Genomic DNA, 16811 nt, shown 5'->3' with positions numbered 1-16811 from the left:
ATGCGTGTCTCTGGAATATCTAAGAGCTACCACGATGAACAGAATTAAGAAGCTTCCTCATCACGCAATCGTGTCCCTGTGTTTAGCAACCACGCATGGAAAACTCTAGCTAACATTCCACCTCTTCTCTATCAGCCACTTTGCAACGTGTCGATAGAATATTACACGGAGAAATACCGAATAGTGAGCATTAACATTTTCGTGGCTAAGAGGGAACGGATAGCAAAAAACATTTCGCACTTCTTAGAAATTAGTGTATCTTATAAACAAGAGCAATTAATAATTGTTTGTAGATGTAAATACGCCACGGGCCGTCAGCGATTAACGGACTACACATTGATAAATGCTGTTTGCCAGTCAGTAGGACAGCAAGAGCTGATATTTGAAGGGCACAAAACCTAGCTGCGAATATAACAGTCTCAAGGTCCTTTTATACCCGTACCTGTTTGAAGGTCGAATTTCATGTTGCATGATAGTGGGAGATAAGTCATTATATTTTGTTCCTGCATATCCAATCCCTGCGAGAAAGACCAGTTTTCTAAATGCTTTTAAAGAGGACACATTAAAACAGATTTTACTGCATTCTGTTAAACGGCATCAACTTTTCAACTCTTTGCACAATTGTTTTCAAAACAGGTCGTACATCGATTACAATAAACACGAAAACAAGATTTTTTTTCTAACACATTGATAGGAGGCGTAAAGTCACTCCAAAATTATAACAACCCTAAATACACTATTCTTTTTTCGTTTGAAATTGCTTTGTAAAATTGTTTTAAAAGTTTAAATTTGCATAAGTGGTCAAAACATCGTCTTTAATAAATTCAGTGTTAATTTCCAATGATGGCTCTTATATTTAATTACATAACACTCGCTCTCTTCACAATTTTGTGTGGCTTGTTTATTTATTTATACTTTTATTTCACTCGAAACTTCAACTTCTGGAAGGAACTCGGTGTCTCTTACGTGAAACCCCTGCCGTTTGTAGGCAATCTAAAAGAAGTGATGTTCCTGAAGGAAAATGTAGGGAAGACCTTTCAAAGGATCTACAACGAACATAGCGACAAGCCGTTTGTGGGTATCTTCGCGTTCGACCAGCCGAGTTTGTTGATTCGCGACCTGGACTTGGTGAAGAATATTCTGGTGAAGGATGCGCAGTACTTCATTGACCGTGTCATCACAGTTGACGAAAACGTGGAATCCTTGTGTGCAAATACCTTGTTTTCGATGAAAGGAAAACGCTGGCGAAAAGTCAGAGTGAACTTGACCCCGGCATTTACATCGGCAAAGATGAGGATGATGTTCAAACTTGTGGAACTCTGTGGCAAGGACCTGGTGAAGTACCTGGACATAGTCACAGCTGACGGTAAGTGATCATAAGCGTCATAATATATAATATATCCCTATTTCGAATATACAGAGTGTATAAAGTGAATCAGATTATTACATTTCACATTAATTAAAGCTCCAGGAGAATAATAACAATAAATTCCCTTTGTTTTAAACTTTGATTAAATTTGTTCATTTTGCGCAACACTTGTTACTCGTCAAATGTCTAAGCGATACTGAAATTTCAGTTTTCACGGCTTTGAGAATTGCGATGTTCTTCTCCTGGACTAAGACTACATATGGACTTGTACGTAGTAGCTACGTACATACCTGCAAGTTCACACGGCGTCACATCCCAGTAGGTCAACATCGTTACAGTCCTGGTTTTCCTCAGAAATTTACATTTGCAGTCTGTACATACGAGCCAGATCTACATTTACCATGACAACGACAACTGGGATTTTATTATATCTGTGACCTGAAACGAACAGGAAACAATGTTGTATGAAGCAGTTTACTTATTTTATAATGTTTTCAGGGTGCCCAGTTGATGCGAGGGAGACGATGGCCAAGTTCACGACCGACGTGATAGCGTCCTGCGCCTTCGGCATAAACAGCAACTCGCTCAAGAATCCCGACGCCGAGTTCAGACGACACATGCGCAATATTTTAGACTTCTCAATTAGAAAAGGATTGGCAGCATTGACGGCGCTCTTCGCCCCTAATCTTAAGAGGATCTTGAAGCTGAAATTTGTTGATGACGACACAACCAACTACATCAGGAAGGCCGTTTGGCAGACAGTGGATTACAGGTCTGGAAAATATGTATAATATTTCTCTACTATATCTGATAGAATATTCAAAATAGCAAACATGTTAAACAACTAGACACCTGAAGTATAAAAAAGTTATGTCACCAAATGCAAACTTAAATTGAAACCATATCTTTTCTGCACGAATCCGTGAGTAGATAATAATTACAAAAATATTTTAGAATGATTCACAAATTTCAGGAAAGTGGAACTCGTTTTGACCAGCCGTTCAGCCTAGAACACGGGACCACCTTGCCTTTAATATAATTAATATTGGAGCCTCCTTCACTATGGATAAATGAATAGGATCACGATGATGACCAGGGGTTAATATTAACATGCTATTATAATATATTTAAAACACAAAGTGTTTAAAAACAATTGTATTGTTTCATAAGAGCGTTTATTTAAGTTTATTTTCTATGGAGTGAAAATATTCAAATTATCCTCGTTCCTCAGTATCACACATTTAAGCTGAAGTGGGAGTTACATGCAGTTACGGCTATAGTTATTCATCAAAAGATCAGAGACAAATTTCACCCTCCATTGTCAAAATAAATTATTCTAGGCCGCTAAAAATCACCGTACTTGGATATCATATTCTCTGAAACGCTGTTGTGTGTTTCAGATACTTAACTGTGGACACTTTCGTCAATCAATATAATACCAAATAAATATTTGCAATTCCTTATTCCTTCTCAAAGGTATTTTCACTTATTCTGTCATAGGGAGAAGAATGAGTTAATACGAAATGATTTTCTGGATTCTATAATCGAAATGAGAAATAAATGGAAAAGGAGCGTCCAAGAAGACAAAATACCAGCAAAGAGTCAAGAGAACGATTCACATTTTGGTAAGTTGAGAGCATTCTTTTATATGATATCGGTAATACCAAAATAATGCATCAAATTTAACTTCTAAACAGTACGAGGAACATTTTAATTCAATCGCAAAAATTTACGTAGGCTCACACAAAACGCGAATGCAGGTGAACTTTTAAAATAGCCTTGCCACACAAGCGACAATACTAAATTCGTGCTTTCGTTTCACCTAAATCTTCCGCTTTTCTTTGCAAGTTTTGTAACTCACAGCGAAGAGGCGTAATCGCATTGCCTGAGTGCAAAAAGGCTGAATCTTACGACCAAAAATATAAACAGACTTCGAAGGAGTACTCATGATAAAAATTAGAAGGTCGGCACTTCCTATGAAGCCCACTGGAATGCGACTGTAGCTCACCATGAGTTTCTGGTTTTTATTTGGTTACAATTTCTGACGTAATTTTACAAGAACTTATGGCTTATGAGCTGGTTTCTGGGCACTAGCGTTTTAAAAAGTCAAATCATTTGAATAATACTATGATGTATTATTACTGTCTCTATAAGTGAGTATATTTTATATATTTTACATTACAGATCAGGTTCTCAATAACGATGCTACATGGCAGACTTATTTAATAAATGTTCGTAAAATCAGAAAGCTTTCACAATAACTTACAAAACAGTAAAGGTATAGTTAGTGTACAGAAAATGAAGCGAGTAGTTAATGAAGTTACGAAAAAAATAATACTCCTTTGAAATTCAACAGATATTTCACACCAGTATGCTTGAAACTAGGTAATGAAGTTACATCCACGCAGAAGTTAATAAAAATTAAATTCGAGAAATTCTTGTTGCCATTAAATTCAGAACATACCTTTCTCCACTCTGCTTCGTAAAATGTATTCACTAAAATAAACTACCCATAATTTTATAACTGCGATATCATAGGTTTTTTAAAATTTGAACTATTTTAAGGCGAAAAATTTAATTCAGGTGAACAAACCAGAAAGCAAAATTTGGAGTCAAAGGCTTGCATGAAATGATAACATTAAACTGATTGGGAAGAAAGTTTGGTTTTGAATGAACTAACTCAGGATAAGATAGAGTGCCGCGGTAATAACAACATGGTAACATCACTTCTGATTTCATTTGGAACTGGTAAGGTATTCACCACATCAGAAACAATGGACCAGAAAAACATATGCAAAGATACCATCATGCACACGTGACCGTCAAGTGCGAAATTATGCACCACCTTCCTAACAACAAAACAAGACAAATCAGTGTAAATTGAAAGTCGAAAACGAAGACAATACGACAACGATATATTTTCTTCTTTCAGAAATAGACGGAGACAAATTTGTGGGTCAGGCATTCGCATTTCTAGTAGCGGGTTTTGAAACATCGGGCACTACACTGAGCTACGCTTTGTACGAACTCGCTTTGCATTCTGAGATTCAGCAGAGACTGAGGGCGGAGATAACGCAAGTTCTGGACAAACACCACGGAGAGCTCACATACGACGGAATCCGTGAGATGTCTTATCTCGACATGGTGGTCAAAGGTGAGCGGATTGAAATCGTTTATGTTTTATGGATTGTGATGTTATGATTTGTGAAGCTCCATCTTCAGGACAGAAGATGGAAGCGACGTGTTCTTACAGGACCGTTGGTACGTACATAACAAACATTACAATACATGAGACCACAAACCACAAGTTTTAAAATGCACTAAACTTACACATGTAACATGTCTCTTCACATGTGAGATTCTCTTAGCATTGCTGAATTCACTGTTGGTCTTCTGTATTGTGACGCCGTGTGGTTTTACATCTGTTCAGCACTCTATTCCTCCTTAAGTTTGGAATTAATAAAAGGTAATTCTCACTGTATACCTTACGTCCTGAATTACAAGCAGCTCTTTGCACAGTAGCCCTTGATATGCTTTCAACTACTAGCAGTTGTCGAGCACTCTGCCCCTATTATGTTCTCAGTTTTTAGAAGGACTTGGGAACTCCACCTCTTATTCGTTAAATTACCAGTAACTCCTGGGCACACTATCCATTGTTGTGTCGTCAATTGCCAGTGTCCATTCCACTTTAATTCTCCTTACTGATTTCCTTTCCGTTTTACAGAGACGCTGAGGAGGTATCCGGTGATTTCATTTCTGGATCGGAAATGCGTCAGTGACTACGAGCTTCCTTCCCCTTCAGGAAAGGGAACAATAATACTACCAGCAGGAACCGGAATTTGCATCCCGGTAGTGGGTATTCAGAATGACCCAAAATACTACCCAGTACCTGAGAAATTCGATCCGGAACGTTTCACAGAAGAAAATAAGCAGAGCCAGCCAAACTACACTTACTTCCCTTTTGGGGAAGGTCCTCGTATGTGCATAGGTTAGTACAAATATATAATCAAGCAAGGTAGAGATTTTCAAATCGGAATTAAAATACGTGAGGTTAGTAACTGATCTGTAATAAATAATAATAGTTATAAATTAAACATTTACGTGTTTTATTGGTCTACATTTAGGTCAGAGAATTTCTGAACTGCCTTGCTGATTCTCAGAATTAGGAAATTATCTCCAGTTTAAGGATGTTATAAGGTGCTTTTATTCGGAATTTGGGAAATAAGTTACTTCAATGGACAATCGTGTTATACATAATATAAATAGCGCCATGGATTTCAAGGATAATAAATCAATATATACTACTCCGCCCAATTCATTTAAATTTCAAGATAAATATCCGGTGTCTATGAGACCTTTAGATCCTTCAATGCTTAATTCTTTAAATTTCTACAATTTGTTTTTTGTACCAGATTAAGCATAATTTCTTTTCCAAAATGCATTCGTTGAACACCAGTAACACGAAAGCTCGCCTTTGGACACAATCCTGAGACAGTTTTGTCCATCACAGAATACAAAAACCTCAGCATAACATCCAATTTTATCAGGCCATTTTCTTTGCAGTCCGCCAAGCTGACATTTACTGGAACATTACATAATCAAAATATTGTACTAATTCATTGTCACCTTCAGTTCACACACACGCCCAACCCACTGTAGGCTTCTGCATTTATATCCTAATAATATCAGGGGACACAAATTATTCAGGAAATTCCGCGTAATATAATATATACCAAATTTCTTATGTTTATCGTCATTTTTAGGTACAAGTGTTTCTCAGCATTCTTTTTCAATACTTTCAAGTTTGGTTATCTTACAAAGTGAGATTTGAACACCATGCCTCCAGTGTACAATGAATATTTTCTAACCACTCTACTACGACGATCAACGTCTTTCATTCTCTTGGTATTTTCAAGCTTCGAAACCATACATTCTGAAGTGAGAAAAGGCGAAGTGAGATGGAAAAGCGAACCCAACATTACTATCAGAGCCTGCGGTTCTGTTCACAGGAATGCGGTTCGGGCTGATGGAGGTCAAGACGGGATTGATACACGTGCTCTCCAGTTACGAGGTGGCGCCTTGCAAAGACACTCCTGTGCCTGTCGTCTATGACCCCAAGTCCTTTTTGCTGTTGACCCAAGGGAAGATGCCGCTGTCCTTCAAACGCATTTAAGTTTCGTCTTTGGTCATGAATCACTCGTTTTTTACAATTAAGACGAAAATAAGTGGACGACAAAATGTGGTTCTCTTTAATTCTATATTAAAAGTTTGCTTTTCTGTCGCCCTGTGCAATTAACATAGACAAAATTACAGTTAATGAACTAACTACCAGAAACTTCTAAGTCTGCTTCTCTACTTCTGTGATGTACATTGACATGTGCGAAGTATGTGAAAATTGCTATTTACTTGTGATTTTATTCATGCTTAAGAACATGGAAATAAAAATAACATTTCTGCATTTATTCCTTGCTCGTATTTAATGAATATGTATGTAACAGACTATATGGAGTGCAATGACCGTGTTGAATAATGGATTGGAAAAGATATGGAACAAGAGGTGAAGCAACGTAATTTAGGAAATTTTCCCGGTGCGTATATAAAATTAAAAGTAAACTTGAGTCAGGATAGAAGGTCTTCATGCCGCGATTTGAACCTGGTTCTTCCCGAATACAAAAGAGAAATTCCAAACACAAATTAAAGAGGATCCCTTAACTTCTGAAACACATTGTGGACTCAAACTAATGTTTATGAAGGAATGTTGTAAACAACAACAAGATCTGAAGTTATTGTTTTTTCAGTGTGTTCACGGAGCTAGTATTTTATCATTAGTACACTCATATACAAAAGAATTCAATTGGATAACGAAATATATGGTTTATATCTTCTTCAAAAGCTGTTAGTGTCTCAGATAGCTGAGACATTTCCGTCCCTTAATAGAACCGCATCTGAGCGTAGATGAGAAACGGCGGGGCATGGAGAAAACTGCATAATGATGAGCTTCAAAATTTGTACTGCTCTCCCAACATTATCATTGTGATTAAGTTGAGAAGAATGAGATGGGCGAGGCATGCGGCGTGCACGGATGGGACAAGAGGTGTGCACCGGGTACTGTTCGGGAAGCCTGAAAGAAGTGTTCCCTAAGCCAGCTAATTAGTTAGTTAATGGAACCCTAAGGTTCATTACAGCGTTCACAAGGTCCAAGAACTCGACTTGACCGCTCTTTTCCAACTCGTCAACGTTAAATAAATTCATGAAGGCCGAAGTTGATGTTCTGGATTGTGATCATCTCATATGAGGAAGCATCTTTCTGACAGAGGCTTCCCGATTAGTTTATCGCTATCGATACCAGCGAGTCTCTGCTTACAAATTCCCGTCGGTTAGAGAAGGGAACTGCTGGACAGTGCACAAATAAGAGCATAAAAAAAACCGAGACTCAGCATGTAAAATTATGGAATCGTAAACCCCACAAAACATGCTCTTTCATGTGCATACTCCATCCACTGTTGTTGTCAGTCCTGAGAGGAAATTGGCAAACAGAGGTGGGGATTAATGCGTGTCTCTGGAATCTCTGCACAGCATTTACTGGCATCCTCATCATGTAATCGTATGCTTTTCAGGTGCCCCTGACATTAGGAACCTAGATGACATTGAAGGAAACACATGTTGTTGTTGTTGTTGTCTTTTGCTTTGTCTTTGCCGAAGCACAACTGCGTTAGTCGCCTTGAAAACCTGAATCAGAAGAACGCTAAATCACGGAGTGCAAAAACAGAAAATCGTGTTCCTACGAGTACATTAAAAGAAATAAAGACTCAATGTCGCGGTTTCACAGTGAAGATAACAAAGTGAAAAGGTGAAGAATTATTCCCTGTTTCCAATCAATTACCTTAGTGTAATGTGGGGATGGAAGATTGCAACCAGCTCAAAGATTATTCCGGGAAAAGCCAATGTTCAGATTTTAGAAAGTAGTCGAATGGGAACTTTACATTTCAGCGACAAATAACTACTTTCATATCGTCATCGTGCATCCCTTTATGCCATCGCTTCATCTCCCACAAAAGTTTACCTTCATCCACCTCTTCTCTACCAGCCATTTTGCAACGTGTCGATGGAATATTACACGGAGAAATACCGAATAGTGAGCATTAACATTTTCGTTTTTAAGAGGGAACGAACAGCAAAAAACACTTCGCACTTGTAAAAAATCGTGTATCTCATAAACAAATGCATTTTAATAATAGTTTATTCATGTAAATACACCACGTGCCGTCATAGGTTAATGGAATATAAGTTGATAAATGATGTCGATAGGAGTTCAGGAGCCGCTCTCTGAAGGGCACAAAGCCTAGATGCAAATATAACAGTCTCAAGGTCCTTTTACACCCGTACATATCTGAAGGTCGATTTTCTTGTTGCGTGATAGTGGAAGCAACGTAATTCGCTTCTTGCAAATCCCATCCATGCCGGAAAGATCAGTTTTCTTACTGCCTTTAAGGAGGACACACTGAAACAGATTTTACTGCATTCTGTTAAACGGCATCACCTTTTCAACTCTTGGCACAATTGTTTTCAAAACAGGTCGTACATTGATTACAATAAACACGAAAATAAGATTTTTTTCTAACACATTGATGGGAGGCGTAAAGTCACTTCAAAGTTATAACAGCCTTGAATACACTGTTTTTTTCGTTTCAAATTGCTGTGGAAAATTGTTTTTAAAGTTTAAATGTGCATAAGTGGTCAAAACATCGTCTTTAATAAATTCAGTGTTAATTTCCAATAATGGCTCTTATATTTAATTACATAACACTCGCTCTCTTCACAATTTTGTGTGGCTTGTTTACTTATTTGTACTTTTATTTCACTCGAAACTTCAACTTCTGGAAGGAACTCGGTGTCTCTTACGTAAAACCCCTGCCGTTTGTAGGCAATCTAAAGGAAGTGATGTTTCTGAAGGAAAATATAGGGAAGACTCTTCAAAGAATCTACAGCGAACACAGTGACAAGCCGTTTGTGGGCATCTTCGCGTTCGATCAGCCGAGTTTGTTGATTCGCGACCTGGACTTGGTGAAGAATATTCTGGTAAAGGATGCGCAGAACTTCATTGACCGTGTCATCACTGTTGACGAAAACCTAGACCCTCTGTTTGGAAAGAACATGTTTGTGATAAAAGGACAACGTTGGCGCCGTGTCAGAGTGAACCTAACTCCGGTATTTACATCGGCAAAGATGAAGTTGATGTTCTACCTTGTGGAACTCTGTGGCAAGGACCTGGTGAAGTACCTGGACAAGGTCACAGCTGACGGTAAGTGACCCCAAGCGGCATCATATACATTCCTAATCGGAATATACAGAGTGTATAAAAGTGAATCAGATAATTATATTTGTCTATATTTAATACGCCGCCACGGTGGTCTAGCGGTTAGAACGGTGGCCTTGTAATCCTGGGGTCCCGGGTTCGATTCCCGGCGGTGCCCGAATTTATAACTTGTGTTGGGCAAGGCCGTGGTCTAGGCAACACGGAGTTTTCCTCCGGAGGCTTCCCCGGTTTCTCCGTGGCATCCCAACAATTACTCCATTCACACACAGAAGAAGGCAATGGCAAACAACTTCTGGATCATCTGCCAAGAACGTATATGAACAGGTTGGAAGGATCCTGTCCATATGGACCTGTCGTCAGACAGAACACTAAATAAAAAAATATTTAATGCACCAGGAAAATAATAACAATAAAGTCCCTTTGTTTTAACTTTGTTTAATTTTTTTCATTTTGCGCAACACTTGTTACTCGTCAAATGTTTAAGCGATACTGAAATTTCAGTTTTCACGGCGTTGAGAATTGCGATGTTCTTCTCCTGGACTAAGACTCCATATGGACTTGTACGTAATAGCTACGTAAATACTTGCAAGTGCACACACGGCGTCCCATCCCAGAAGGTCAACGTCGTTACAGTCCGGGTTTTCCTCAGATATTTACTTTTGTAGTCTGTACGTACGAGCCAGATCTACATTTACCATGACAACGACAAATGATATTTTATTATATCTGTGATCTGAGACGAACAGGAAATAATGTTGTATGAAGCAGTTTACTTATTTCATAATGTTGGCAGGGACCCCAGTGGATGTGAAAGAGACAATGGCTAGGTTCACGACCGACGTGATAGCGTCTTGCGCCTTCGGCATCAACAGCAACTCGCTCAAGAATCCCGACGCCGAGTTCAGGCGACACCTGCGCAATGCGCTTGACTTCACTTTTATTAAGGGATTGGCAGGACTGACGGCGTTTTTCGCGCCTAATCTTAAGAGGAGCTTGAAACTGAAATTTGTGGATGATTACACAACCAACTACATCAGAAACACTATTTGGAATACAGTGGATTACAGGTCTGGAAAATATGTACCCGCCGTTCAGCCTGAAACTCGGGACCACCTTGCCCTTAATATAATTAATATTGGAGCCTCCTTCACTATGGATAAATGAAAATGATCAAGATGATGACCAGGGGATAATATTAACATGTTATTATAATATTCTTAAACACAAAGTGATTAATCAGAATTGTATCACATCATATGGACGTGTATTTGAGTTTATTTCCTGTGGAGTGCACATATTCAAATTATTCTTTTTCTCAATATCACACATTTAAGACATACAGCTGGAGTAGGAATTACATGCACTCGCAACTGTAGTTATTCATCAAAAGTGTCAGAGACAAATTTCACCCTCCATTGTCAAAATAAATTAGTCTAGGCCGCTAAAGATTACCGTACTTGGATATCATATTCTCTGAAACGCTGACGTATGTCGCAGATACTTAACTTTGGAGATATTCTAGAATCAAAATAACACCAAAAATTGATATTTGGAATGCCATAAAGATTCTTAGCGGCCGTTTAACATTTTCTGTCATAGGGAGAAGAATGAGGTTATACGAAATGATTTTCTGGATTCTATGATCGAAATGAGAAATAAATGGAAAAGGAGCGTCCAAGAAGACAAAATACCAGCAAAGAGTCAAGAGAACGATTCAAATTTTGGTAAGTTGAGAGCATTCTTTTATATGATATGGGTAATACCAAAATAATGCATCAAATTTAACTTCTAAACAGTACGAGGAACATTTTAATTTAATCGCAAAAATTTACGTAGGCTCACACAAAACGCGAATGCAGGTGAACTTTTAAAATAGCCTTGCCACACAAGCGACAATATAACATTCGTGCTTTTACTTCACATAAATCTTCCGCTTTTCTTTACAAGTTTCGTAACTCGCAGCGATGAGGCGTCCTCGCATTGAATTGAGTGCAAAAAGGCTGAGTCTATGGGGCGTAGATTCAAACAGATTAGGAAGGAGTACTCATGATAATTTCTATCAGGTCGGCACTTTCTCTGAATCCCACTGGAATGCGAGTGTAGCTCACCATGAGTTTCATGTTTTCATTTGGTTACAATTTCTGACGTAATTCTAGCACCAATTTTACAAGAACTTATGGCTTATGAGCTGGTTTCTGGGCACTAGCGTTTTAAAGAGTCAAATCATTTGAATAATACTATGATGTATTATTACTGTCTCTATAAGTGAGGATATTTTATATATTTTACATTACAGATCAGGTTCTCAATAACGATGCTACATGACAGATTTATTTAATAAATGTTCGTAAAATCAGAAAGCTTTCACAATAACTTACAAAACAGTAAAGGTATAGTTAGTGTACAGAAAATGAAGCGAGTAGTTAATGAAGTGACGAAAAAAATAATACTCCTTTGAAATTCAACAGATATTTCACACCAGTATGCTTGAAACTAGGTAATGAAGTTACATCCACGCAGAAGTTAATAAAAATTAAATTCGAGAAATTCTTGTTGTCATTAAATTCAGAACATACCTTTTTCCACTCTGCATCGTAAAATGTATTCACTAAAATAAACTACCCATAATTTTATATCTGCCATATCACAGGTTTTTTAAAAATTGAACTATTTTAAGGCGAAAACTTGTAATTCAGATGGACAAATTAGAAATCAAAATTTGCAGCAAAGTGCTTACATGGAACGATAAGATTAAAATGTTTATAAGGAATTTTGGTAAGGGTGTGGTTTTGAATGAAATGGCTCAGGATAGAACCGAGTGCTGGGGTACAACATGACAACATGGTAATATCACTTCTGATTTCATTTGGTAACGGTAAGGTGTTCACCACATCACAGATTGTGGACAAAGAACATACGCAAATAAAAATTCATGTAATTGACACACGTAAACGTCAAGTGCGAAAATATGCACCACCTTCGTAGCAACAAAACAAGACAAAGGAGTGTACATCGAAAGTCGAAAACGGAGACAATACCACAACGATATATTTTCCTATTTCAGAAATAGACGGAGACGAATTTGTGGCTCAGGCATTCCTTTTTCTAGCAGCGGGTTTAGAAACTTCTGCCACTGTACTGAGCTTCGCTTTGTATGAACTCGCTTTGCATTCTGAGATTCAGCAGAGACTGAGGGCGGAGATGACGCAGGTTCTGGACAAACACCACGGAGAGCTCACATACGACGGAATCCGTGAGATGTCTTATCTCGACATGGTGGTCAGAGGTGAGCGGATTGAAATCGTTTATGTTCTATAGATTGTGATCTTGTGATCTGTGAAGCTCCGTCTTCAGAACAGAAGATGGAAGCGACGTGTTCTTACGGAACGTTGGTATGTACATAACAAAGCATTACAATTCATGAGACTACAATCCACGCTTTTAAAACACAAAAGTAATAAACTAATACAGGTATGTCTTGAGATGTGAGATACTCCTAGCGGTGAAGAATTCAGTGTTGGTCTTCTGTGTTGTGACTCCATGTGGACCTGCTTGTGCGTTTCGGATAAACAATTAATTCAGTAAAAAAAAAAAGAGACAGAAGAAGTTCAACAACTTATCATATCTTCTGAAAGTTGTTCGCGGAAAGTTAGTTCCAACGTGATGATCAAAGTTCCTTGCTCAGCAGTTATGTCAATCACTGTACACTTAAAATACACGAACCAACAAAATTATTCCTTTTTCAGGAACAAATAAAGGGAATAAATAAAGAGCAAATTACGTGAACGTTAAACAGACAGATCAAAAACAATTGCGATCTCTACAAAGGCATTCATGAATTTAAGAAACTCAGGAATCAACAAAAATATTACAATTTTGCTGAATCCCACAATAATTTGAATAAATAGAAGAAATACTTTCGTCAGTTATTGAACGTATAAATGCGCTTTACGATACTGGGAAGACCGAAACACATATATTCGCGCTATTATTACTTGAACCTAAATCTTACACGCTTTATCACCATTGTTTATTTTTCTCATTTTGTTTGGAATGCGGCACCAGGGGATTTCATAAAACGAAAATAAACTGGAATTTAATGAGACATGAAAGTTTGCTGCCACACCGGTACTGATGTTAATTTCTTTAGTGAAATTATACATACGTAAATAATAGAGAAGGATACAGACAATTTATTACACGCTAACAAAGCAGTTTGCCTGGAAGTAAGATCATAGAAACAAAGCATATCTTCATGATTCGTTATTAGCATATAAGACAGATTCATTACAAGGTAGCTAATAAATATTTTGACATTGTGCTAATGGGGCAGCTGTTGAACATCATACATTTATATGTGTTTAATTGCCATCAGCTGTTGAGCACTCTGTCTCTTGTGTTAAATTACAAACAGCTGTTTAGCCATCTGTCCCTTGTACTGGATTACTGGTAGCTGTTGAGGACCTTGTCTGTTTATATGTCCCCGTTCCTCCTTATTTCACTTTACGGAGCTCCACTCTTATTACAGAGACGCTGAGAAAGTATCCGGTACTCCCATTCTTGGATCGGAGGTGCGCCCGTGACTACGAGCTTCCTTCTCCTTCCGGGAAGGAAACAATAATACTACCAGCAGGAACCGGAGTTTACATCTCGGTGGTGGGTATTCAAAATGACCCGAAGTACTTTCCAGAACCGGAGAAATTCCTTCCAGAACGATTTACAGAGGAAAATATAAAGAGTCGACCAAGCTACACATATCTCCCATTTGGCGAAGGTCTTCGTATGTGTATGGGTAAGTACAACTGCATAAGTATTTATGGTCGCCATTTATAAAAAAAATTAAAGTAGAGCAAAATAGAAATATATTTCTAATAAATATTGTTATAAAACATAGTCATATTCATGCACCATTGGTGTACATTTATGGAAGAGAATCTCTGCACTGCCTTGCTGTATCTCGGAATTTGCAAATGGTTTCTGAATTCAGGATACTGTAAGAAATTTTCATTCAGCAATGGAAAATGGGAAATCTTACTTACAAACATTATCCAGAACACTGCGCATATTAAAGCTATTAAACAATACGCAGTTTTTAATGGAACTGAAATAAATTCCAGGTTTAAGTCCTGTTGAAAAGAAAACCTTGCATGACACGACACATAATATTTGCAAAGTACTGTTATATATTTCCTGCTACAGTCTGCGCCTATCATTTTAATAGCAGAACACAAGCGATAAACGACACTTATAACATAGCCAGCCTCTGGACACAATGCTAAGCCAGTTTTGTCCACCTCCGAGCATTATACAAACTTGGATTTTTTTATCTTCGTGGTTATAGCGCCGTGTAGTCTGGTAGTCTGTCAAATTTCCGAAGGTCCTACCTGCCTCCGTCATCAGGGCGTTGAGTGCCTAATCTACTAATCACAATGATGATGGAAACAGCAAGGTCCATTCAACTTTGGAAAACATATACAGGAGCACATGGCTCCACAACTCAGGAGAAAGCAATTTTCGTACTATCCGCCGTGAGAACCTAAAATCCTAATCATAAAACTCTAATAAAGTACACATAGGTTTATATTGTCATTTCCATTCAGTCTGCCAAGTTGACGTTTACTACAGATCTCTTAATCAAGATTGTGTATGCATCCATTTTACCCACACCCCTGACCTACAGAAGTCTCCCGTGTTTCATTCTTCGAAAAATATTAGGTAACTTAAAAATACACAAACTTCCAAGATACGCGATGTAGTAAATTATTCACTTTCTTCATCTATCGTAGATCAGACTTTCTTCTTCAGCACTGTCTTTACAAACTCTTTCCATTTACGAGTTACTTTCAAAGTGAGGGCAGTTCGTTTCACACCTACAAAAACCTGATGATGGAGATATCATCGTTTTACCGTTTGTATTCTTTCAAGGGTATAAAATTTCGAAAAAATTATGGGATAATAAATGTGTTTTCAATTTGCGTTCTACCATAGTTTAATCATGTGTCAACATCAGAAGATATTTAAATTTGCTTTTCAAATTTATCTGGTTGTTTAATGACTCAGTCATCCGTTACATTGCCGAATGTTAGAAAAACTAATTAAAATAAATAGGGAAACAGTCGTGGCCTAATTTAAGTGCTATTCCGGAGAATTGTCAAGAGGGAAGTCAAAAACCTGTTTCAGCATAGCTGATGTCCAGACCGAGATTTGAAGTCGTTCCTCCCATGCGCTAAGCCACTCGACAACGACGAACGGCCTGCTCCATTCTCTGGGAGTTTTAACATATTCAAACAGCACGTGACATCAGTCGGTTCGGACTTTTGAAACAGCAAAGTGAGATGGAAACCCGATCCTGCCTTTACTGTCCGCTTGTGGTTCTGTTCACAGGAATGCGCTTTGGACTGATGCAGGTGAAGACGGGACTCATTCGCATATTCTCCGCGTACGAGGTGGCGCCCTGCGTAGAAACCCCTGTGCCGATTTCCTATGATTCAAAGTCATTTCTGTTGCGAGCGAATGGGGAGGTACCGCTGTCCTTCAAACGCCTATAATTACGGCCGTGCTTGTTAATAAAGGAAAAGCAATGACAACAAAAATGTTTTTTCTAAATTGGTATTTCAATGCACGTTTCTGTCGCTGTATATGATTAACATATAAATTAAGTTAATTTAATGAAGTACCTTTAAGGAATATTTAATTTGTTTCTTTAATGAAATACTCTCGAGGCAGTGTGCTGTACATTTGTGATATTTTTTGTACAAGCAAGATTGTATTCATGTGTCCATATGTATACAATATAATATTATGTATTATTTGTTATTTATGTTTATTTAATGACTCTCTCATTAACACGGACTATACCGATTCGAATGGCCGTGACGATTCACGAATAATGAATTGCATTTTCCTCTGCTGGGCGAAACGTTCAAGAAATTGTAACTCTGCAGAATACAGTCCGTCTTAAGAATATAATAGTCGTTCACCGAGTCACTCAATATTACAGATGGTAAAGAGCAGATAAGAATACGTCTTACTTTTCCTTGTTTTTACAATGTTGGTATTTCACAATTATTGTACCCATTAAGGGAACAAAATCCTTGGATAAAGACATACAAAACGGTTCTCCTT

At 38.0% G+C, this 16811-nt stretch overlaps 2 protein-coding genes across 2 annotated transcripts; both read left to right on the top strand.

The window, feature by feature from the left end:
- The first annotated feature begins 542 nt into the window (after positions 1 to 542).
- LOC147875237 (cytochrome P450 6j1-like) lies at positions 543 to 6831 on the top strand. Its single transcript, XM_087347718.1, has 6 exons — positions 543 to 1366; positions 1868 to 2141; positions 2870 to 2994; positions 4302 to 4523; positions 5094 to 5357; positions 6379 to 6831. Exons 1-6 carry the CDS (start codon positions 841 to 843, stop codon positions 6540 to 6542), a joined length of 1575 nt encoding a protein of 524 aa, XP_087203844.1. The 5' UTR covers positions 543 to 840; the 3' UTR covers positions 6543 to 6831.
- Positions 6832 to 8779: 1948 nt separating this feature from the next.
- Positions 8780 to 16502, top strand: LOC147875236 (cytochrome P450 6j1-like). Its single transcript, XM_087348101.1, has 6 exons — positions 8780 to 9671; positions 10480 to 10753; positions 11286 to 11410; positions 12751 to 12972; positions 14215 to 14478; positions 16071 to 16502. The coding sequence occupies exons 1-6, from the start codon at positions 9149 to 9151 to the stop codon at positions 16232 to 16234; spliced, it is 1572 nt and encodes a 523-aa protein (XP_087204227.1). The 5' UTR covers positions 8780 to 9148; the 3' UTR covers positions 16235 to 16502.
- Positions 16503 to 16811: the final 309 nt, after the last annotated feature.

This window comes from Zootermopsis nevadensis, unplaced genomic scaffold (genome assembly GCF_977971745.1).
Source record: "Zootermopsis nevadensis isolate Lab colony 2312 unplaced genomic scaffold, Znev_1.0 Znev_ptg000001l, whole genome shotgun sequence".
NCBI classification, from domain to species: Eukaryota; Metazoa; Arthropoda; class Insecta; order Blattodea; family Termopsidae; genus Zootermopsis; species Zootermopsis nevadensis.
The sequence above is the reverse complement of the archived record's forward strand: the minus strand, read 5'-3'. Positions and strand labels throughout refer to the sequence as shown.

What these genes read in the sequence shown, in the direction of transcription:
- LOC147875237 (XM_087347718.1), top strand. Translation starts at nt 841, where the DNA reads ATGATGGCTCTTATATTTAATTACATAACACTCGCTCTCTTCACAATT. An exon ending in GGACATAGTCACAGCTGACG is followed by an intron (nt 1,367 to 1,867) that starts GTAAGTGATCAT and finishes TAATGTTTTCAG; the next exon opens with GGTGCCCAGTTGATGCGAGG. An exon ending in TGGCAGACAGTGGATTACAG is followed by an intron (nt 2,142 to 2,869) that starts GTCTGGAAAATA and finishes ATTCTGTCATAG; the next exon opens with GGAGAAGAATGAGTTAATAC.
- LOC147875236 (XM_087348101.1), top strand. Translation starts at nt 9,149, where the DNA reads ATGGCTCTTATATTTAATTACATAACACTCGCTCTCTTCACAATTTTG. An exon ending in GGACAAGGTCACAGCTGACG is followed by an intron (nt 9,672 to 10,479) that starts GTAAGTGACCCC and finishes TAATGTTGGCAG; the next exon opens with GGACCCCAGTGGATGTGAAA. An exon ending in AGGTCTTCGTATGTGTATGG is followed by an intron (nt 14,479 to 16,070) that starts GTAAGTACAACT and finishes TTCTGTTCACAG; the next exon opens with GAATGCGCTTTGGACTGATG.